Genomic DNA, 22339 nt, shown 5'->3' with positions numbered 1-22339 from the left:
TGACAGAGTTCCTACTTCACATTAACTGTTTAAATCGTAACATTTCTTGACAAGATAGTTTGCATTTCTGCAATTAAAGGTTATGTTCCAGCTGGCTGAAGAAGAGCAGTCCTTACACACAGTGACCCAGTTTGCATGATCACAGCAGCCCACCATGGCTTGTTTAAGGTGCGTGCCGGCTGCCATTTTGAATATTCAAGGTACACTGTGGGTGCTGTGGCTTGTAATTTCATGAGAACTTGGACCTCGTGGATGGTTAATGATAAGTTAATAAGGGTTAACTTATCATCGTAATAGCCTGTCTAAGACTTTTATAACTTGTCTGTTGTCACAAATGGAGGTTGAGGCTTTATATCGCCTGCTTTACTCTGTAAAGTACTCATGTCCTTTTAACAAAGCTCTATAAATAAATATTGAAAAATGCCAAGCAATGCCACTCAATTGGAATAGAAGCTTGCATATGATAAGAATGTCACATGAAAGCCATCATGAAAACTTGATTGTTGTGTGAATTCATACAGCACTCTGCTATTATAATACTGTTATATTTCTTTCCCTTGCAAAACAGTTTTGACAGTATCAGAGTTTGAGCAAGTTATATTGGATCCCAAATGGAGACAATTTATGTGGTGTTCATTTACTGCACAACATCCATCGTTTAGATTATGTATGTTTTTTTGTTTAAATATAAATGCAAGACTGAATAGCACACAAAGAGATTAATATCGATTGCCTAAAAGGTTTGCTGAAGTTCCCTGGAGTTGAAGAGTGTCTGGAGTTGGCTGGCAACCACTCCGTCAAACCCCTTCTCCACGAAGTGGTCATTAGACTTTGGCTATAATTGTTAAGATCATCTTGGTTCAAGAACATTTTTTTACAGGAGCAGCCACATTACCATGTTCTTTAAGGAGGCTGGAGCCACACCCTCTCTTAATGAGGAAGTTACCACTTCCTGGACCCATCCATCAATCTCATTCTTGCTAGATGTAAGGAGTGGGGGAAAGATTGAGCATATATATGGTTGGCTGGACATGAACAAGCACCTTGTCAACATCCTCATGCTCTACAAACTGAACATCATTCAACAGAGATCAGACAGAGTCCTGAAAGCTTACACTCATGGATCTGCATTCATTGTGGAGTCCATATCATGGTGGATATGAGCAATTTTGTCCTCAGAGGTCCTTGCAATCATGTCATGACATGTTGCTGAGACTTCCACCGTATTTCCTACCGGGTGAGATTTCAAAAGACCCCTTGGAACTCCACCGGACGACATTGTGAGGATGCAACAGTGGTGGAGAAAAATGCATTCTTCATCTCCACCACCACAAAGCTCGATAATTAGCTTTTTCTTGTGTTTGGTTAGACTCATCACAAGACTTTCTCCAGGTGCACTCCAGCCTGCTTCATTGCCCTCAGCGCAAATGTATGCCAAGGCGCCGAACAGGCTCTGCTCAATGGGAGAGGATGCTTGGGAATAATGTTGATTATGTCAACTGCTCAGTCATTTCTGCATTCCACAGAGTGATCAGGAATTTGACAGGAACACCAGCCATACTACCCAGAAAATCTCCTGGAGTCCTCTACAATCCATGAGAATCCATTTGCTTCTGGGGAGTGGATCATTCCAATAGGGTCCCCAGCCTTGCAGAGGAGTACAGTGCTTGCAAGTCTAAACTTCAACAGGAAGTGCTCTGACCATGACAACGGAATAGATGCAAAATCCCCCACTTTCAGATCACCATCTTCCTGAAAAGGACACTAAATGCCTCTCAGTCCCAAATAAAGTTAGCCTGTTACATATATTGATCCTTAGTGCTGCAAATATCGTTTCTGTAATTTGTTTTCAACATAGGGAACCTGAAGGTAGCATGTCAGATCCAGAGTATGACAGCAGCAGAGGGATGGAACTGGAGGACGCCACTGAGGAGGCAACTATAGACGCAGGTACTAAATTATTACTATCTTTGAAGTGGAATATGAAAGGAATGCATCTGGAGTATGCTGGGGAAGGAAACCGGTACTTTGAGGCTCATCAATTTATAACAGCACTGCCATCATACTCCAAAACACACATTCCTATAGCCAACCAGACCAGTTACACTTGTCTGGTGTTCTGCTGCAATTTGCTCATGTTTCACACAAGTCCTGAAGCTAATTGAGTTTGCTATCTACCCCTCTTGTTTACTGGAATGTTTTGCCTACTTTCTTTGAATTAAGAACATAAGAAAAGCCATGCTGGATCAGACCAAGGGTCCATCTAGTCCAGCATTCTGTTCACACAGTGGTCAATCAGCTGTCAATCGGGAACCCACAAGCAGGACACAAGTGCTGCTTGTGGGTCCCTCCCCCACACCTACTTGCCCATATTCCCAAGCAACTGGTGTACATAGGCATACTGCCTCTGATACTGGAGGTAGCACATAGCCATTAGGACTAGTAGCCATTGATAGCCTTCTCCTCCAGGAATTTGTCTCTAATCCCCTTTAAAGGCATCCAAATTGGTGGCCATCACTTGTGGCAGCGAATTCCATAGTTTGACTGTGTGCTGTATGAAGAAGTACTTCCTTTTCTCTGTCTTGAATCTCCCACCAATCAGCTTCATGGGATGACCCTGGGTTCTAGTATTATGAGAGAAGGAGAAAAAAGTCTCCCTATCCACATTCTCCACACCATGCATAATTTGTACGCCTGTACTAAACAACTGTGAAAGGGGTGCAGAAGCAAGTACACAGGTGGCCCTAGACCCACAGCCATTCCAGTTCAGCACCTGCAAATCCAAATGAGGTCTTAGCACAGCAGAAACCAATAACACTTGGAGGTTGATATGACCTCCTTGCACACTTCAGTTGCTTGGAACAAGGGGTTTCCTGCTACAGCTGGTTGCCCAGTAGAGACTGTTCTCTACACAGCTCACCAATGCCTGGCTATACAAAGGCCTACAGAGGTTACATCTCCAGTTTCTATAAAACAGGGATGGGGAACCATTTTTGGCCTGAGGGCCAGACCCCATTTTGGAGAAGCTCTTGGGGGCTACATTCTAGTGGTAGGCCGGACCACAGGCAAAAATGGACAGGGCTGAAAAATACAACTCCTCCTCAGAATTCCATTGTTTGTAGTAGGAAGCATGTCTACTCAGAAGCAAGCATGAGCAGCACGTTTATTCACAAATAAGCAAGGCATGCCTCCGCATGCCTCCGCATACTAAAAAGTATGCAGGACTAGGCTCAGGAGGAAGCGGGACTGAATTACTCAGCAGAACTTTCAAATATCATTTCTACTCAGAAGTAAGCATGAGCATCATGTCTACTCAGAAGTAAGCAGGGCAAGCCTCTAGATGACTATTCAGAAGTAAGCAGGACAAGTTTCGGCCATGGAAGGAAAAGGTCTTATCTCTAATCAGGAGCTGATTGGAAATAAGGGCTTTCCCTTGCTAAGGACTGAGAAAAGGAGCTGCTGATCAGAAATAACAGCTTTTCCCTCCATGACAGAGGGACTAGGGCCAGGGGAAGAAGCTGCCAGGCTGGATAGGACTCCTGTATGCCTTATCAGGCCTGCAGGTTGGCAGTTCCCCATCCCTGCTATATAAGAACAATGCATTTAAAGGCAACAGTGGGAAAGTCTCTTCCATCTAGTATTGCAGCAAAAATGCTTTTTCTATAAATGCTGCGCTAGGCACAGTGTAGTATTGCTAAGTGGAGCCTTCACCAACCCGATGTTCTCCAAATGTGTTGGACTACAGCTCCCACCATCCCCAGCCAGTACACTGTCCATGCTGACTGTAGATGATGGGAGTTGTAGTCCACTACATCTGGAGGGTGACAAGTTGGGGGAAGGCTGGCTCTGTGATAGGGACAGTGATTGAGCAGAACTGTAAGACCAGACGGGGTGGGTATTTTTCAGAAGCTAGGAAACAATTGACTTGCATTTCTTTCTAAGGAGGAATGCCTCCCCCTTGTTGACACTATTTGCAGCGTAAGAAAAACTGGTGGGGTTTTTTAGGCTTTGTGTGTGATGTAATGGATGTCAGTATGATGTAACGGATGTCAGTATTAAAAATAACATTTGTTCTCCTAGAAAAATTCAGGATGGATGCTTTGTGTTTGTTTAAGCATGTACGTGCTGCTGTGTCTTGAGTGTTAATGATGCTTGTATGAACAGGTTCTGAAGATCATCCAGGAAGAGTTAGAAGCAGAGCTTCCATGTCTTCGGCTAGGTAACAACAAAAATAACAAAACATCGTAATTATTCTTAATGGGATTCACCCTATTACATTTAGAGGGGGATGGAGCAAAATTTCTGATCATTCTTCTAGGGTCCTTTCCGACATTATTTTTGAGTTTATCTCACTGCATCTCACTCAGACTGGTCTACAGTGTACCATGGGAGGTGGACTGCAGATTCTGGATTGGATCCAGGATCTAACTTCCATGGATAAAAGCTCACAGATGGTGCCTCTGTCTGATTTGGGGGGATTCTGCCCCCTCCCCGCCCCAGCAGCACAGCTCACCCCATTCAGCAAGGTCACCCGACCCTCTGGGTAGCATTTTCAGTGGGCTGTAGGGGCTCTTATGGGAAGGAGCAGGCAGGGAAGTCCACTTCCACCAGCTTAATTGCCCATGCCTGAATCTGGATCCAACCCCAAGGGTGCGGAAGTTCCCACAGCTACCTTTGTGGCTCTCATGGGAAAGCTTCCCTTGCTTAAAATAAAAAAGTGTACTATTGCTTTTGAGGAGAAGGCTCCTTACACTCTCTTCAAATATTTTCATAATATTTAACAGGATTTCTTCCTTTGGTTTAAACCTGTTATTGCTTCTTCTTGTTATTGACCCCAGTGGTCAGCGGGAGAAATTGTGATGGTATTGTAGTAGTACAAGTAGGACTTGCAACAAACTGTTGCAGTGTACCCTCCATCCTAAAAGGTGCAAACCTCAGGGTTCCCCTAAGCATTTTTATAGCACCCTAATTTCTCAGTGGCCTCTTTTTGGCTCCAGTTCTGTCAACACTCAGCACCTGAGTTTGCTATTAGAAGGAATGAAATAGCTGAAAATGCGGTGAAAACATCTTTATTTCCTATAGACCACACTGTGGTCAGAAGCAGAATTCTTCAAGAACTGATATAACTGTGCTGTGGCTGGAAAGCTCCAGGCTTTGCATATATGTCTTGACAGGGCTCAACGATTTAGAAGTATGTGCATATGCAGATGCTGTCGTAATGGGTTGGGCTTCTATAATATTCAGTTATTTGCCAGTGTCCTCAGGGATTAATATATTGTCATTCAATCTTCATAGGTCTTCTTATAAAGAGAGCCAAGAGGAGAAGGCTGGTGGCAGTCTGGAGCCAGGATCAGACATTACCACCTCTGAAGTATTAACAGAGCCATCTTCCCACAAAACCACTGAGACGCCATTGTCAAACACAGGTACTATGTTCTAAGTTCCTCATATGCAAGGAATCACACTTCAAGTGATTAAGAGCTGCCACTGGCCCTGCAGGGAAGAATACTGTAATGGTGGGTTGGATTCAGACTTATAAAAGTCTCATTGATTTCAATATGTCTCCGCTGAGTATGAATGAGTCTGGATCCAACCTAATAATAGTACTATAATAATAAATGTTTGAATAGTGTTTCCAAGTGTTCAAAGTGCTTCACGTGCATAATCTAGCTGTAATCCTTACAGCAATCCTGTAAGGTAAGTCATTATTTTCCTCCCTATTGCAGGTAGGAGCACTGAGGCTGACAGAACAAGCTGCTTGTTTAAAGCCACCAAGAGAGTTCATGGCAGAGGCACGATATGACCCAGGGACTTCCTGACCCATAGCTCAGTCTTTTATGGTGCAGTGCTATGTATGTTTAGACAGAAAAAAGTCCTAGAGTTTCCAGCATGCCCCAGCCAGCTATGCTGTCTGAGGGATGCTAGGAGTTGTAGGACTTTTTTCTGTCTAAACATGCATAGGATTGTGCCCTTAGACACTTTGCTAGTTTCTGCATCCCTTGCCAAGTCCCTTGGCTGCAAGAGGACATTTGGGGTATAGGTATTGGCTTAGGCAGAGCTCTTTCACATCATCTGCTACCTGAGGTCTGTTGATGTGGTGTTGCCCAGGACCAAACCTGGGACCTTTTGCATGCAAACGTATACTCTACCACTGGGCCACAGCACCTCCCAAAGGTACAGTTGGCCTGGCTGGGGCATGCTGGAAGTTGTAGGACTTTTTCGGCCTAAACATGCATAGGATCATGCCCACAGACACTTTGCTAGTTTCTTCGTCCTTTGCCAAGTCTGTGTCCTCCTCAAATCTGCAGCCTGCTCATTGCCCTGTGGAGGAATGGGAGATTCAGCTGCGAGAGGTTATTTGGATATGGGGGGGGTCAGAATGATCCTGAGTGAGATACTCCTGTCATGAGGAGTTACTAATTATTCATGAAGGATTATTAATTTCATTAGTCCATGGCCACTACACAATGGAGATTTGCCACCTATTGGTTCGATCTAGACTTAGTTATTGTTGTTGTTGTTCAGTCGTTCAGTCGTGTCCGACTCTTCGTGACCCCATGGACCATAGCACGCCAGGCCTTCCTGTCCTGCGCTCTCTCCCGGAGCGTGCTCAAGTTCATATTCATTGCATCCGTGATGCTATCTAGCCATCTCATCCTCTGCCGTCCCCTTCTCCTTTTGCCTTCAGTCTTTCCCAGCATCAGGGTCTTTTCCAGTGAGTTTTCTCTTCACATTAGGTGGCCAAAATATTGGAGCTTCAGCTTCATTATCTGTCCTTCCAATGAGCACTCAGGGTTGATTTCCTTTAGGATGGACTGATTTGACCTCCTTGCAGTCCAGAGGACTCGTAAGAGTCTTCTCCAGCACCACAGTTGGAAAGCATCAATTCTTCAGCGCTCAGCCTTCCTTATAGTCCAGCTCTCACATCCATACATTACTACTGGGAAAACCATAGCTTTGATTAGACAGACCTTTGTCGGCAAGGTGATGTCTCTGCTTCTTACTATGCTGTCTAGGTTGGCCATAGCTTTCCTCCCAAGGAGCAAGCGTCTTTTAATTTCATGGCTACAGTCACCGTCTGCGGTGATCTTGGAGCCCAAGAAAGTAAAATCTGTCACTGCTTCCATTTCTTCCCCTTCTACATGCCAGGAAGTGATGGGGCCAGATGCCATGATCTTAGTTTTTTTAATGTTGAGTTTCAAACCAGCTTTTGCACTCTCCTCTTTCACCCTCAACAAGAGGCTCTTGAGATCCTCTTCGCTTTCTGCCATTAGGGTGGTATCGTCTGCATATCTGAGGCTGTTGATAATTCTACCGGCAATCTTAATTCCGACCTCTGATTCATCCAACCCGGCATTTCTCATGATGTACTCTGCATATAAGTTAAATAAGCAGGGTGACAATATGCAGCCTTGTCGTACTCCTTTCCCAATTTTGAACCAATCGGTTGTTCCATGTCTGGTTCTTACTGTAGACTTAGTTATACTATCGTAACAATCACTGATTTCAGTCGGTCTACTTTAAGTATGACTAAGTCTGCATACAACCCTGTATGTATAGCTAGCTTGGTTTGTACTCAGCAGGAACCAAAGGCCTTCCGAGAATATTGGGAGGAGTCAGGAGAGAAAGCACATCTGAATACCAACTAAACAGGTGAGTCTTTGAAATGTGTTGCTTTCCAAAAGAACGTTTGTTCAAGTCACTATCAAGTAACGATATACAAAGCTCCAGCTGTGTCACTACTGATAAGTTATATTCTTCCTGGTAATGATTGGGAAGGCAAGAAAAGATGACTCATGCTTCCTCTTATACTTCAGCTTTAAACTGAAGCAGCTTTCCCCAACCAGGCACCCCCGGTTGTGTTGGATTACAAAGCCCATCCTGGCTGGGCATGATGGGAGCTGTAGTTCAAATAAATGGCAGGCACCAGGTTGGGGAGGTTGAAGGTGTAGGAGTGTGACTTGGGGTGGGGGCAATATGTGTTGGAGACTGAAAGGCCGGATAGCCCAACTGGCTTCCACATTTTCACCCCATCGTCTTCCACAATATTGTGCTCAATCCTGAAATGAGTTTTGTGTGATTCTTCTTTGGGATGTATTTTATCTCCTTGTTCTTTAAAGTGGTACATTTCTCAGCTCTCTTTTCCAGGGCGAGCATAATAACAAATGGGAGATTTTATAGTCAGTTCCAAGATAAGGGTCTGAATTACCAGAGGTAGCCGTGTTAGTCTGTTGGTTATATGTTAGCACAGCCAACAATTAGGAGTGGAATTCCTATGCTGGAATAGGAATCCTATGCTGTTCCTATCTAAGAACACTGCTATTTTGCTTACTGGTAAATTTCTTCCGCTCGTTTGCTTTTCCGCTGCTTAGAAGCCGTGGGCAGCAAAGATAACTCTTGGGCATCGAAAACGACAAAGGGCCTTGGAGTTTGCTTTGAGATGTAAACTAATTATTCAGCTTGGTTACACTTGGTCTGTTTTGTCTACTGAAAGGGAAGCATTGGATACTCTTGCTGCCGATATGCATCAAAAACCCTTAGGTATATCTGTCTCAATGCAGACAGATGCGAGCTGGCTTTATGACCACGTCTGCAAGAGAAAGTGTAAGTAACGGGCTTATTGGGTTGTTTACAATATTACAACAAAGCCAGGAAGAAGTCTTCATTGTAATAGAATGTAGGAAGCTGCCTATAACAGTTCAGACTATTTGCCCATCTACACCAGTATGGTCTACTTAGGGGTTCATCACGCAAGGCTGAAATCCCACATCCTTACTGGGCTTTCTGCTTCTGGATTCTTTGTGGGATTAAGATCAGCAAAGGTCCTTTACATGGGCGGACACATGCTTTGAATCGAGGACGTCCTTTCTTGGCAAGTTCTATATGTTTCTATATGTTTCATTTTATAGTCACTAGGTGGTGCTGTGACGATAGCGGAATGCCATCATTATACACAGCCAATAGATCGGATTAATGTTCCTTATCACGTTATCTCCGATCTTTTAAAAAACAGGGTATAGGTGGTAAAATGCAGAAGGGGCCCTGGAAATTGACAGCATTGTGTAAAGGACACTCAGACTTCCATGAGCAACCAATCTTAATCTCATGATATAAGCCTCGTGTGGAGAAGCTCTAATGGTGCAATCCTATGTATGTTTAGAGAGGGAAAAAGTCCTACAACTCCCAGCATTCCCCAGCCTGCATGGGTGGTTGGGGAATGCTGGGAGTTGTAGGACATTTTTCTGTCTAAATATGCATAGGATTGGGCCCTAAGGGTCTTAGGCAGAGGTCTTTCCCATTATCTGCTCCCTGAGGACTTCTGATGTGGAGATGCCCAGGACCAAGCCTGGGACCTTTTGCATGCAAATATGCTCTACCACTGGGCAACAGCACCTCCCAAAGGTACAGAAAGCCTTCCCAACGTAGGCAGGGCACGTCTGGCATTTGAACCCAGGACCCCCCCGAGCTAAAATTATAGCCCTATTTCTTTCTTCCTTCTCTCTTTCTTTGATTTGATTTGTACCCCACCTTTTTACCAAAAATGGCATTCAAGGTGGCTTACAGGCATCATTAAAATTGATTAAAACAATAAAATGCATTAAAATACAATAAAAACATAACCATTACAGAATAATTAAAAAAAAAAAAACAGCAACCAACCCAACAGACCCACACAGGCCAAAGGGCTTCTTGAATAAAGCGGTCTTTGTCTGCTGGTGGAAGAAGAGCAGACCATTTACAGCACCATGTATTCAAAGTGAGGAGAAAGATTGGAAATTGTAGTAATTTTTAATCTTGGTCCAACTCCTATGCAATATCCATGCTGTGATAATCTGCAGATTAGAATACTGCAATACGTTGTTTGTGGGGCTGCCTTTGAAGGTTTCTTGGAAATTTCAGCTGGTCCAAAAATATAGCTGCTGGACTGTTGGTCAGGAGCAGATGAATGGGACATATCTTTTCCATTCTTAAGCAGCTTCACTGGCTGCCTCTTTGTTTAGAACCAAGAACAGTTCTAAGTGTTATCCTTGAAAGCTCTATACAGCTTGGGATCTGAGCAGCTAAAGGACTGTCTACTCCCACACATTTCTGCCCAAATAGGAAGGCCCTTCACTGGGTGACCGCACCTTTAGAGGTCAGGCTGATGGTCAGTTGTGGCCCCTCACCTCTAGAACATTCTCCTCAGGGAGCCTCATCTGGCACCAAATCTTGCATCTTGTTGGCACCAGGCAAAAGACTTTTTTACTTACCTGGGCCTTTTAAAACGTGATTTAGATTGTTTTAAACCTGCTAATGTATTTGTGTTGTTTCTGCTGTTTTAATTGTATTTTGCATTTTAAAAAAACCTTTATGGTGGTTTTTAAATATTAATTGTAAAACTTCCCCTGAAAGCTGTCACACTGGAGGGCAGGGTATTAAATATTTTAAATAAATAAATATAATAAATAGTACACAAACAGAGTTTAATAAGAGTCGAGACTCGTGACAAGGAGCACTTTGCTTTAACTTTCTAAATCCAGTATGTATGTATGTGTGTGTATATATATATGTGTGTGTATGTATGTGTGTATATATATATATGTATATATATATATATATACACACACACACACACAGTGTGTGTGTGTGTGTGTGTGTGTGTATATATATATATATATATACACATATACATACATGTGGTTTATTTTTAGAGGAGTATAGCAAGCTGTGGTAACACTTGATGGCATACAGAGACAGTTGTGTATTATTGCATTCCTGTGGTAGCACACAGAACTGCTTTTATAAATATATTTTCCCTGGCTCCTTATTCCTTCTGGCCTCACATAAAACCACTCAAAATCCCTCCTGTTTGTTATAAAGAAGCTTTTCCCATTTGCAGATATCATTAAGGTTTCATCGATACAATCAACCACCACCAGTGGAACCAAATTCTATTGTTTGTCATGGAAACATCCCCACCGTAGATATTTTCAATGGCAACCAAACTGAAGTTAGAGTTGTCTGCACTGGCAAAGTATATAATTTGTGATACATGTGCCTTAGGGATTCAAGGTGTTTTTTAAATGTGCAACCAGACACAAAATGTGCAGTTCCGGAGGCGGGGCGTGGGGAATGTGCAGTTCCAAAAGATAATTCATGCAGTTCAAAAATTCAAGTCATGCAGATGTTGTATTATGTTGATGTAAAAAGGGACCAATAATGTGAAAAGTAAAGTGTGTAGTCCAGGCTCCTCTAGAACCCCAGACCTGATCAAGCATACTCATTTCTCCTCCCCTGCCAAAGACACTCTAGGCAGACTCCACATTATGTTCACCAGTGTTTTCAAAGATGAAGCAATCATTCTAAAGAACACAGGGACTCCTTTCCTGACAGGTCATGTGAAGTTTTTCATTTTTATGATATGGGTGATGATGCAAGAAAATATGCAGTATCACATTCTTTAAAGGAACCTTGTTGAGGCAAAGCTACATAAAAGTTTTATGTCTAAAAGTATTGTCATAGCACAGCAGCCAGTCTGGTCCCCAATGAAAGAAGTGTCCTTGAAGCTTTTTAAAGATTCTTTCAAATACAACCAAACAGTGCTCATGGACAAAATTATTGAGCTTTATCAAAAGAGAAATCTCTCTAGATTTATAATTGTAAGAAGTCAGCCACATATCAACTGCAAAGACAAACTTTTGAAGTTTGAGTTCTCAACTTTCCTAAGATCCCTCTTCACTCTAGATGGAAACATACTCTCCGTCTCTTTTCCTATGGCAAGTCAGAAGTCCTAGACACCGCACATTCACTTAAAAACACTTAAGAAGTCCAAACCTACTTTTCCTTTACAAAGTAATCTTCCATTCAAGAAGAAATCAATTGTTTCATTTTAATGTTTCATGCACAGGAATTGGATATTGACAACTCCTGGTATAAGGCCAAAAACATCTTGTTTTGGGCTATTCATGTTTTTGTTGACTCTTGTGTGAAGCTTGAATGTAACACTCTTCTGCATTAATGCTGTCAAATTCCAAGTTCTGGGGATTTTGTCCTATTCTATGTAGATTTCTAAATGCCATGGAACATGACTCTAAGAAACAAAGTGCACACAAGGAAAATGCACAGGAGTGTTGTAGCAGCACATGCTATGCATTTGCATCAGATTCACATACCAGTGTGCAGTTCCAGATTTTCCTTTAAAAAAGCCTTGTATGGAATCGCTTTGAACTGCCAGATCATAGTGGCCTCTTTGGAGCATTCTGCTCCCTTGCCATTGCCTCTTTTCTACTCCACCTAGGCTTCTACCTCTTGAAGAGAGAAAAATAGACTTTTATATAGTTAGGCCAGGTGTCATGTGTATTTTGCTTTCTTTTCAGCTCCAAAGGGCAAGGGAAGAAAGCTTCCTCCTGAGAATGGTAAATTGATCCTTGAAATATTCATTTCTTCATTTTGAGCACTGCCTTTATTTCTAGACTTGTCGTGTGCAAACGAGGAGGAGTAATTCTTGCTCAGTCATAGAATCCTTGAGAGATCTGAAGCACAGTGCTGCTTCTTAGTCTTAATTCCTGGTCTGTAAAATAGGAATGTTAACACACCTTACATTAATCATGTGATGATCAGTGAAATAAGAATTACTTGACACACTAAAGCTGGAGATAGACTTTTTTCCCTCAAGAGAGCAGTAGACAGTTTGAAAGAGGGATCACTGCTCATGGTGTAGTTTCAAACACTTGCAAAACTGACCAGAGGCAACAGTGGGACCCCTGCCCCCAAAATGTGTACACCATGAGAAACTATGCCTCTCTTAAATCACTTTCAGCATTCTCATTGTCTGTCTTCAGCCTAAAGTTGTATTTATGGCAGTGCTCCTTGTTTTAAATCCAGCATCACGCTAGCAGATATCCCCTAGCACAATGGGACATTTTCCCTTCACGCCACCTGAAAATTTGCTCCGGAAGGGTTTCTCAGCCCTCTGGAGCAGATTTTGAAGGTGCATGGGGCTTCAAAGTGGGGTAGAGGGGATCACCCCCTCCCAGTTCTACTGATGGAAGCAGTTCTGTCAGTGGAATGACAACACTGTCTGAATCCAACCCCTTGTCTTATTTCTTTTGTGTCTCGTTGTTCCAAGATACCCCTTTGTTGCTTTTTATGCATTTGCAGCCTGCCCATGCAAATATCAGCACAGGAATACTTGCAGGAGCCAGTCCAGTGGAAAAGAGAGAACAAGTCTCAGGATGTAGGAAAATAAAGTTTTATTCTTCAAAGTACCCCATTTTAAGTGGTGTGCTGTAGCCCTTACAGCTAAACAACCCAATCTGCAGCTTCAAGTAGCAAGCTCTTCTTTTCACTCTATAAATGCTCCAGTATTCACAGTGTTAATACTGTGAATACTGGATAATACTCCAGTGTTGAACCTCAGGCCAGCAGGCCAAATCCGGTCTACCTGGAGTTCCAGTCTGGCCCTCCAGGGTTCCTCAGATGGCCATGCCCCCTTCCACTGGCCCCACCCATTTCACCCAGCGGTTGATCGATTCATGGTTTCCTGGCTTTTGCACGGTTCCCGCATCCCATTCTAAAAGGTTGAAATGCCTCTCCTCAGGCTTAGTTACTGGCCGCAAGAGCTTTAAGCTAAAATATGCTGGTAGTTTTGGTATTTAGGCCCTGCCACTTTTGTTTTCAGCCCCGCCAGCTACTGGAATGTGGCCCCCAAGGGCTTCTCCGAAATTGAATTCGGCCCTAGGACTGAAAGAGGCTAACTTTCCCTATTTTGATACAAGTTCCTGCTGGTGGACGTTCACAGAGGTGTGCAACTGAAGTACCTTCTAAGGGCACTTCCATAGAGATGAGTTGTGCGTTCTCAGTCTAGTGCTGTGGTGCACAATGGAACATGTGGAGTGTCCCTGAAAAACGCACATCCTGGGCTGCACAGCTAGTCCTGAAATAAGTCCATGTCCCAAGCGGTAGCACCCTGCCCTCCTGCTACAGTGGAGGAATACATATGCTGTTCCAACACCTCCAATCCTAAATAAGAGTCATGTGGGTACGTCCTAGGATTGAGATCTAAAAGGCAAACGCATACCAATTCCCTAACGAATTCTCATTGTTGATGTTTAGATATCTACGCTGTCCTGTCCCAAGACCTCAGCTGCTTAGACATTTTGTGCGACATGGAGGTATTAACCACTTGTGGTCTCTCTAAACATTTTGTTTGGAATGCACTCCCATCTGAGCTATCCCATCCCTTGCAGCCAAAAGCTGAAGCCATTTATTCTGGAGTAATCCTATGAGAATATTCTGGACAAAGTGGCTTGAAGTTTGAAATGGAATGATCCCTTATTTCACCTTGTTTGTTGTTGTTTTTTAAGTTTAAAGAAGACTTCTTAAAGCTGTTTCAGGAATCACTGCGCACCCTCTCCAGTGTTGGACCACCAACTATTCTAGCGTACAGACCAGAATCGTCAAGAGAAGACATTCATATAGAGGTGAAGGCTCGTTCCATTCAGTGGTTGTACATGTATAAGATACAGGAGGTGTGTGCATAAAATAATTGATGGGGATACATGCATTTTATTTCACTGAAACCCGCAATCTTTTACGCATTCTCCTATTATTTAACTTCATGGTTTGTTCAGTCATTGCAAGGGAGCTCATTCTCTCTTAAGAAGCTTATTTATTTATTGCATTTATAAATGTAATAAAAAAACTGTGGGTATATTGTTAGGGTAAGTGCAGTTTCCTCTGTTAATAAATGTACACTGATTTCTCTAGACCAGGCTTTCCCAACCTGATGCCCTCCAGCTGTGTCTCAATACAACTCCCATCAGACCAGGCTTGGTGGTTGGGGATTATGGGAGTTGTAGTCCAGCACATTTGGAGGGCGCCTGATTGGGGAAGCCTGGTCTCAATGGTTTAGTTTCCATGGGCTGGCTGATTTTCCACCTATTGTAGGACTGACTGATAGTCCTGCAGCTCAGTGAAAGATACCACTCACCAGCACTTATACGGGCTTTTTGCTCTTAAAGAAGTATTTCTTGTCATAGAAATCAAAGCATAGAATAGTAGGGTTGGAAGGGGCCTACAAGACCATCAAGTCCAACCCCCTGCTCAATGCAGGTTCATATCATTGGCCTAAATCCAGCTTGCTCCCCTTTCTTTTAATCTGCCAATCTGGAATAACATGGTCACCTAAACTACTTGCCATTGCTTTGTCCTTATTAACTTTGAGGAGGCTCCAAACCTCTTTGAGCAAGGAAGAGCCTTTAAGAAAAAGTTTGTTGTGGTTGTTGTTCAGTCGTTCAGTCATGTCCGGCTCTTCATCACCCCATGGACCATAGCACGCCAGGCCTTCCTGTCCTGTGCTCTCTCCTGGAGTGTGCTCAAGTTCATATTCATTGCATCGTAGCCATCTCATCCTCTGCCATCCCCTTCTCCTTTTGCCTTCAGTCTTTCCCAGCATCAGGGTCTTTTCCAGAGAGTTTTCTCTTCACATTAGGTGGCCAAAATATTTGAGCTTCAGCTTCAGTATCTGTCCTTCCAATGAGCACTCAGGGTTGATTTCCTTTAGGATTGACTGATTTGACCTCCTTGCAGTCCAGGGGACTCGTAAGAGTCTTCTCCAGCACCACAGTTCGAAAGCATCAATTCTTCGGCGCTCAGCCTTCCTTATAGTCCAGCTCTCACAGCCATACATTACTACTGGGAAAACCATAGCTTTGATTAGATGGACCTTTGTCGGCAAGGTGATGTCTCTGCTTCTTACTATGCTGTCTAGGTTTGCCATAGCTTTCCTCCCAAGGAGCAAGCGTCTTTTAATTTCATGGCTACAGTCACCGTCTGCAGTGATCTTGGAGCCCAAGAAAGTAAAATCTGTCACTGCCTCCATTTCTTCCCCTTCTATATGCCAGGAAGTGATGGGGCCAGATGCCATGATCTTAGTTTTTTTAATGTTGAGTTTCAAACCAGCTTTTGCACTCCTCTTTCACCCTCAACAAGAGGCTCTTTAGATCCTCTTCACTTTCTGCCATTAGGGTGGTATCGTCTGCATATCAGAGGTTGTTGATAATTCTCCCAGCAATCTTAATTCTGACCTGTGATTCATCCAACCCGGCATTTCTCATGATGTACTCTGCATATAAGTTAAATAAGCAGGGCGACAATATGCAGCCTTGTCGTACTCCTTTCCCAATTTTGAACCAATCGGTTGTTCCATGTCTGGTTCTTACTGTTGCTTCTTGACCCTCGTACAGGTTTCTCAGGAGACAGGTAAGGTGGTCTGGTACTCCCATCACTTTAAGAATTTGCCACAGTTTGTTGTGATCCACACAATCAAAGGCTTTAGCGTAGTCAATGAAGCAGAAATAGACGCTTTTCTGGAATTCTCTTGCTTTCTCCATGATCCAGCAAATGTTGGTGATTTGATCTCTAGTTCCTCTGCCTCTTCGAAACCCAGCTTGTACTTCCGGTAGTTCTCGATTCGCATACTGCTGAAGCCTAGCTTGTAGGATTTTGAGCATCACCTTGCTGGCATGTGAAATGAGCGCAATTGTGCGGTAGTTTGAACACTCTTTGGCATTGCCCTTCTTTGGAATTGGAATGTAAACTGACCTTTTCCAGTCTTGTGGCCACTGTTGATTGTTCCAAATTGGTTGGCATATTGAATGCAGCACTTTAACAGCATCATCTTTTAGGATTTTAAATAGCTCAGCTGGAATACTGTCATCTCCGCTAGTTTTGTTGTTACTAATGCTTCCTAAGGCCCACTTGACTTCACTCTCGAGGATGTCCGGCTCAAGTTCAGTGACCGCACTATCATGGCTATCAGGGACATTCAGATCTTTCCTGTATAGTTCTTCTGTGTATTCTTTCCACCTCTTCTTAATCTCATCTGCTTCTGTTAGGTCCCTGCCTTCTTTGTCCTTTATCATGCCTGTCTTTGCACAAAACGTTCCCTTGAGATCTCCAATTTTCTTGAAGAGATCTCTAGTCTTTCCCATTCTGTTGTTTTCCTCGATTTCTTTGCATTGTTCATTTAAGAAGGCCTTCTTGTCTCTCCTTGCTATTCTCTGGAACTCTGCATTCAGTTGGATATATCTTCCCCTTTCTCCCTTGCTTTTCGCTTCCCTTCTTTCCTCAGCTACTTGTAAAGCCTCATCGGACAGCCACTTGGCTTTCTTGCATTTCTTTTCTTTGGGATGGATTTCGTTGCTGCCTCCTGAACAATGTTACGGACCTCCGTCCATAGTTCCTCAGGCACTCTGTCTATCAGGTCTAATCCCTGAAATCTATTCCTCACCTCCACTGTATATTCATAAGGGATATGATTTAGGTCATACCGGAATGGTTTAGTGGTTTTCCCTAAGTTTCTCAATTTAAGCCGAAATTTTGCAACAAGAAGCTCATGATCTGAGCCACAGTCAGCTCCAGGTCTTGTTTTTACTGACTGTATAGAGCTTCTCCATCTTTGGCTGCAAAGGACATAATCAATCTGATGTCGATATTGACCATCTGGTGATGTCCAGGTGTAGAGTCGTCTCTTGTGCTGTTGGAAAAGAGTGTTTGCTATGATCAGAATGTTCTCTTGGCAAAACTCTATTAGCTTTTGTCCTACTTCATTTTGTACACCAAGGCCATGCCTGCCTGTTATCCCAGTGATTTCTTGACTTCCTACTTTAGCATTCCAATCCCCTATGATGAAGAGGACATCTTTTTTTGGTGTTAGTTCTAGAAGGTTTTGTAGGTCTTCATAGAACCGATTAACCTCAGCTTCTTCGGCCCCAGTGGTTGGGGCATAGACTTGAATTACTGTGATGTTGAATGGTTTGCCTTGGATTCGTACTGAGATCATTCTATCATTTTTAAGATTGTACCCCAGTACTGCTTTTCCCACCCTTTTGTTGACTATGAGTGCTACTCCATTTCTTCTAAGGGATTCTTGCCCACAGTAGTAGATATGATGGTCACCTGAATTAAATTCGCCCACGCCTGTCCATTTTAGTTCACTGATTCCCAAGATGTCGATGTTCAATCTTGCCATCTCATGTTTGACCACCTCCAGCTTACCTTGATTAATTGATCTGACATTCCAGGTTCCTAAACAATATTGTTCTTTACAGCATCAGATTTTCTTTTCACCACCAGACACATCCACAGCTGAGTGTCCTTTCGGCTTTGGCCCAGCCGCTTCACTCTTTCTGGCGCTACTTGGAAATACCCTCTGCTCTTCCCCAGTAGTATATTGGACACCTTCCGACCTGAGGGGCTCATCTTCCGGCGTCATATCTTTTAGCCTTGTGATACGTTCCATGGGGTTTTCTTGGCAAGAATACTGGAGTGGGTTGCCATTTCCTTCTCCAGTGGAACACATTTTGTCAGAACTCTCTGCCATGACCTGTCCGTCTTGGGTGGCCCTGCACGGCATAGCTTATGGCTTCACTGATTTACGCAAGCCCCTTCGCCACAACAAGGCAGTGATCCATGAAAGAAAGAAAAATTTAGGGGACCTTTAATTTATCTAAATCTGGAGTGCAGAACTTCAGGCCTGGGGTCCAAATCCAGCCCTCCTGGGGTCCCAATCTGGCCACCTGGAGTGTCCAGATGAACACAGCCCTTTCCCCGATCACCAATCATTTGGGGGTTTCCCAGCTTTTGTGCCATTTTCCCTCAATCTGATAAGGTTTAAATGCCTCCCCCTAAGGCTGACGTTACTGGCAGCTGAAATACACTGGTGTTTATGGCCTTGGCCCCGCCCCTTTTGCCTTCAGCCGCACTCACAACAAGAATGTCTTCCTCCAGAGCTTCTCTGAAATCAAATTTGGTTGGCAGAAAGATGTTCAACACCTCTGATCTAAATGAATCTATTCATATTATTTGCTGAAAATGTTTACCATGGGTTACCATATCTTTCCCTTCACAGTTGGCCAAGCAGCTTTGAGTGAGTGTGAGTGTGAGTGTGAGTGTGTGTGTGTGTGTGTGTGTGAGAGTGAGAGGGAGGGAGGGAGGGAGGGAGGGAGGGAGGGAGGGAGGCGCAGTTGTGAGAATCAAGTGCTGGAAAGGAAAGGGTTGATCAGCCATTCCACCGGTCCTCCTCTCAAGATTCTAGCTTCCCATGGGTGCTTTTCCTGGTGGAGTGTGATTGGACGAACTGTCAGGGAAAAGAATTATACAGCTATACCAAATGTGTAGCTTAGCCTTGCGGTTCAATGGGTTTGTTTTTTTTAGTGTGAGGGGGGAACCACATATGGTATAGCCTTTCTGAAACGTCACTGCTTAGAATGCATGAAGTGTATTATAGCAAGTATTTATTTATTTATTAAATTTATTAATCGCCCATCTGGCTGGTCACCCAGCCACTCTGGGCGATGTACAACAATAAAAACAGTTTATATAATAAAATTCAACATTAAAAACTTCACATTTCTAAAATTACCCTAAAGGTAAAGGTGTCCCCAACCAGTCATGTCCGACTCTAGGGTGCGGTGCTCATCCCCGTTTCTAAGCCGAAGAGCCAGCACTGTCCGAAGACACTTCCGTGGTCATGTGGCCGGCATGACTGAACACCGAGGTGCACGGAATACTGTTACCTTTCCCGCCGAGGCGGTACCTATTTATCTACTTGCAATTTCTTGCTTTCAAACTGCTAGGTTGGCAGGAGCTGGGACTGAAGACGGGAGCTCACTCCGTCACACAGCACTCGGGTCTCAAACTGCTGACCTGCCGACCTTCCAGTCTGCAGTTCAGTGTCTTAACCACTAAGCCACCACAGCCCCTTAAAAATTACCCTAGCCCACCGCAAATGCCTGCCTGAACAACCATGTTTTTAATGCATGGCGGAAGCTCATTAAAGAGGGGGCATGGCATGTTCCCTAGGGAGGGAGTTAAACAGAGTGGGGGCCACCACAGAGAAGGCCCTCTCCCTCATTCTCACCAACCTAGCTGTCCTGGCTGATGGGACAGAGAGAAGGCCATCCGAGGCTGATCTTGTTGAGCGGCCTGTCTGGTGTTGCTGGAGGTGCTCCTTGAGGTAGGCTGGGCTGGAATCATATAGGGTTTTAAAGGTCAAAACCAACACCTTGAATTTGGCCCAGAAAACAACTGGTAGCCAGTGCAACTCCTTCAGCACTGGAGTGATGTGATCTCGCCGGCGGCTGCCTTTAATCAGGCGAGCTGCCGCGTTCTGTACCAACTGCAGCTTCCGAACCGTCTTCAAGGGTAACCCCACGTAGAGCACATTACAGTAGTCTAAATGAGAGGAGACCAGGGCATGTACTACCGATGGGAGCAGATGGTCAGAAAGGTAGGGGCACAGCCGCCATATCAGATGGAGTATTTCTTGTCATAAATTTAGGAGCATTCTGCAGGATAAGGATAATAAGTAACCTAAGAAACCTAGAATGCTTCACCTAAAACAAAATAAAATGGGGAGAGAGGCAGAGGAGTTGCAATTATTTGGTGTTGAGAGACAAACTTTCTCTAGGAACATATGGGGGGAAGCCTTGCTTCTTGCCTGCATTGCTACTTATCAAGCTTTCCAGGAGCCAGATGGCCCTAAGATCCCTAATGAAACAACAAATTGGATTATTTACAGTTGTCTGTAATCCCTTTAGAAAGTAAAATGAAAATGAGACTCTTCAAGCTGTCACTGATGTTAACCAAGACTGTCTGGGTTTAGTAGGGGATACCAGCAAAAGAGCAATGGGTGATAGTTCAAGTTGTCTTGGCGCACAGCTGTTTAACACCATCTATTCCAGTGAAAATTTGGAACTACATGTGTAACAAACAGAAGGCATGCATCCTCACCACTCCCTCATAGTAGGACTGGCTGGGAGATGCCTTGAGTATTATTTATTCTGGATAACACCACCTTCTTCCATGTTTAAATTCCTTAGTCTAAACACATGGACAATTGAAACTTGCAGGATACACTTATGGAGAAGGACAGATCTTTCTACAAGCTTCCTTTAAACACTCCTTAAAACAGAGCTTTCCAAACTGTGTGCGCGAAATGCAGAAAATTGTGCGGAAGGGCACCACGGAGCTCCCTTACTTGCGTTTGCTTCCCTTGGCTCCTCCCCCAGAACTTCCTAAAGCAGCTAATGTTAAAGCAGCTAAGGCTTAGCTGCTTTAACATTAGCTGCTTTAGGATCATGTGGCGTCTTGACGTAGGACGCACATGATTGGCGGTGTTGGAGCAGTACGGCGAGGTAGAGGCCGCCTTGGGAGCAAAGCTTGGCTGACGCAGGCGTGGAGAAGTGGCAGCGGCCACCAGCCCTGCGAGATTTCGAGTGCACCCTTCGCGGACTTCTGCACCGTGCTGCTGCACAGCCAGGCCACAGTAGCGCGCGGGTGTAAACGCCGCCTGGGACTGCACCAAGTGGGCCATCCGCCATCTTGGCCAGTCGGAACGGAGCTCAGTGGAGGCCAGAAGCCTCAGAATCAGCGTGCTCCCAAGCACCCAGGCGAGCACAGCTGCAGGCTGTCACCCAGTGAACCCACCTGCTGCTGGCTGAAGGGAGGCCACCCTCCCAAACCCAATGTGGCAAACAGCAAGCCATCCACCACGTGGCACTTATGATTTGATTTATAGATTCATAGATTCATAGAATAGTAGGGTTGGAAGGGTCCTACAAGGCCATTGAGTCCAACCCCCTGCTCAATGCAGGAATCCAAGTCAGAGCATCCCTGACAAATGGCTGTCCAGCCTCGTCTTGAAGGCCTCCAGTGTGGGAGAGCCCACCACCTCCCCAGGTAATTGGTTCCATTGTCTTATTGCTCTTACAGTCAGGAATTTTTTCCTGATGTTCAGCCGGAATCTGGCTTCCTATAACTTGAGCCCATTATTCCGTGTCCTGCACTCTGGGATGATCAAGAAGAGATCCTGGCCTTCTTCTCTGTGACAACCTTTCAAGTACTTGAAGAGTGCTATCATATCTCCCCTCAGTCTTCTCTTCTCAAGGCTAAACATGCCCAGTTCTTTCAGTCTCTCTTCATAGGGCTTTGTTTCCAGTCCCCTGATCATCTTTGTTGCCCTCCTCTGAACCCTCTCCAGTTTGTCTGCATCCTTCTTAAAGTGTGGTGCCCAGAACTGGACACAGTACTCCAGATGAGGCCTAACCAGTGCTGAGTAGAGGGGAACTAGTACTTCTATAGTATTTCTGCCATTTATTTTTATTTTCACTCTGCTGTAATTGTGGATTAACCACCCACCGACAGTGTACCACCGGAGAGCGCTGGAACTGGACTCTGGACATAGGCATTGCAAATATTTACAGCAATATAGCCTTGTAGTGAGACATATATATTTACACCATTTCTGTTGGACTTTTACTTCTCTACTTCATGTGTTTTTGCAGCTGGGCTCCTA

General features: G+C 44.2%; 2 protein-coding genes across 3 annotated transcripts in view; one reads left to right on the top strand and one right to left on the bottom strand.

The window, feature by feature from the left end:
• The window catches only part of ERICH6 (glutamate rich 6), a 53428-nt gene that overhangs the window by 5523 nt on the left and 25566 nt on the right, over positions 1–22339 (top strand). The window contains exons 3-10 of one of the 2 annotated variants that reach the window (XM_084847284.1): positions 1859–1950; positions 4165–4219; positions 5296–5426; positions 7581–7653; positions 8495–8604; positions 12357–12395; positions 14095–14153; positions 14346–14462. In XM_084847284.1, the coding sequence (XP_084703410.1) occupies positions 1859–1950; positions 4165–4219; positions 5296–5426; positions 7581–7653; positions 8495–8604; positions 12357–12395; positions 14095–14153; positions 14346–14462 (676 nt within the window). The remainder of the gene's footprint in view (positions 1–1858; positions 1951–4164; positions 4220–5295; positions 5427–7580; positions 7654–8494; positions 8605–12356; positions 12396–14094; positions 14154–14345; positions 14463–22339) is intronic. The other variant, XM_084847285.1, reaches the window with a different exon arrangement.
• SELENOT (selenoprotein T) overlaps positions 11381–22339 on the bottom strand; it is a 58778-nt gene continuing 47819 nt past the window's right edge. The window contains exon 8 of the transcript XR_014789606.1: positions 11381–12550. The gene's annotated coding sequence lies outside the window, so the exon portion shown is untranslated. The remainder of the gene's footprint in view (positions 12551–22339) is intronic.

This window comes from Heloderma suspectum, chromosome 3, assembly GCF_057233095.1.
Source record: "Heloderma suspectum isolate Gila_16-S chromosome 3, 16-S_ref, whole genome shotgun sequence".
In the NCBI taxonomy this organism is placed as follows: domain Eukaryota; kingdom Metazoa; phylum Chordata; class Lepidosauria; order Squamata; family Helodermatidae; genus Heloderma; species Heloderma suspectum.
This window is presented reverse-complemented; position numbering and strand designations above follow the sequence as displayed.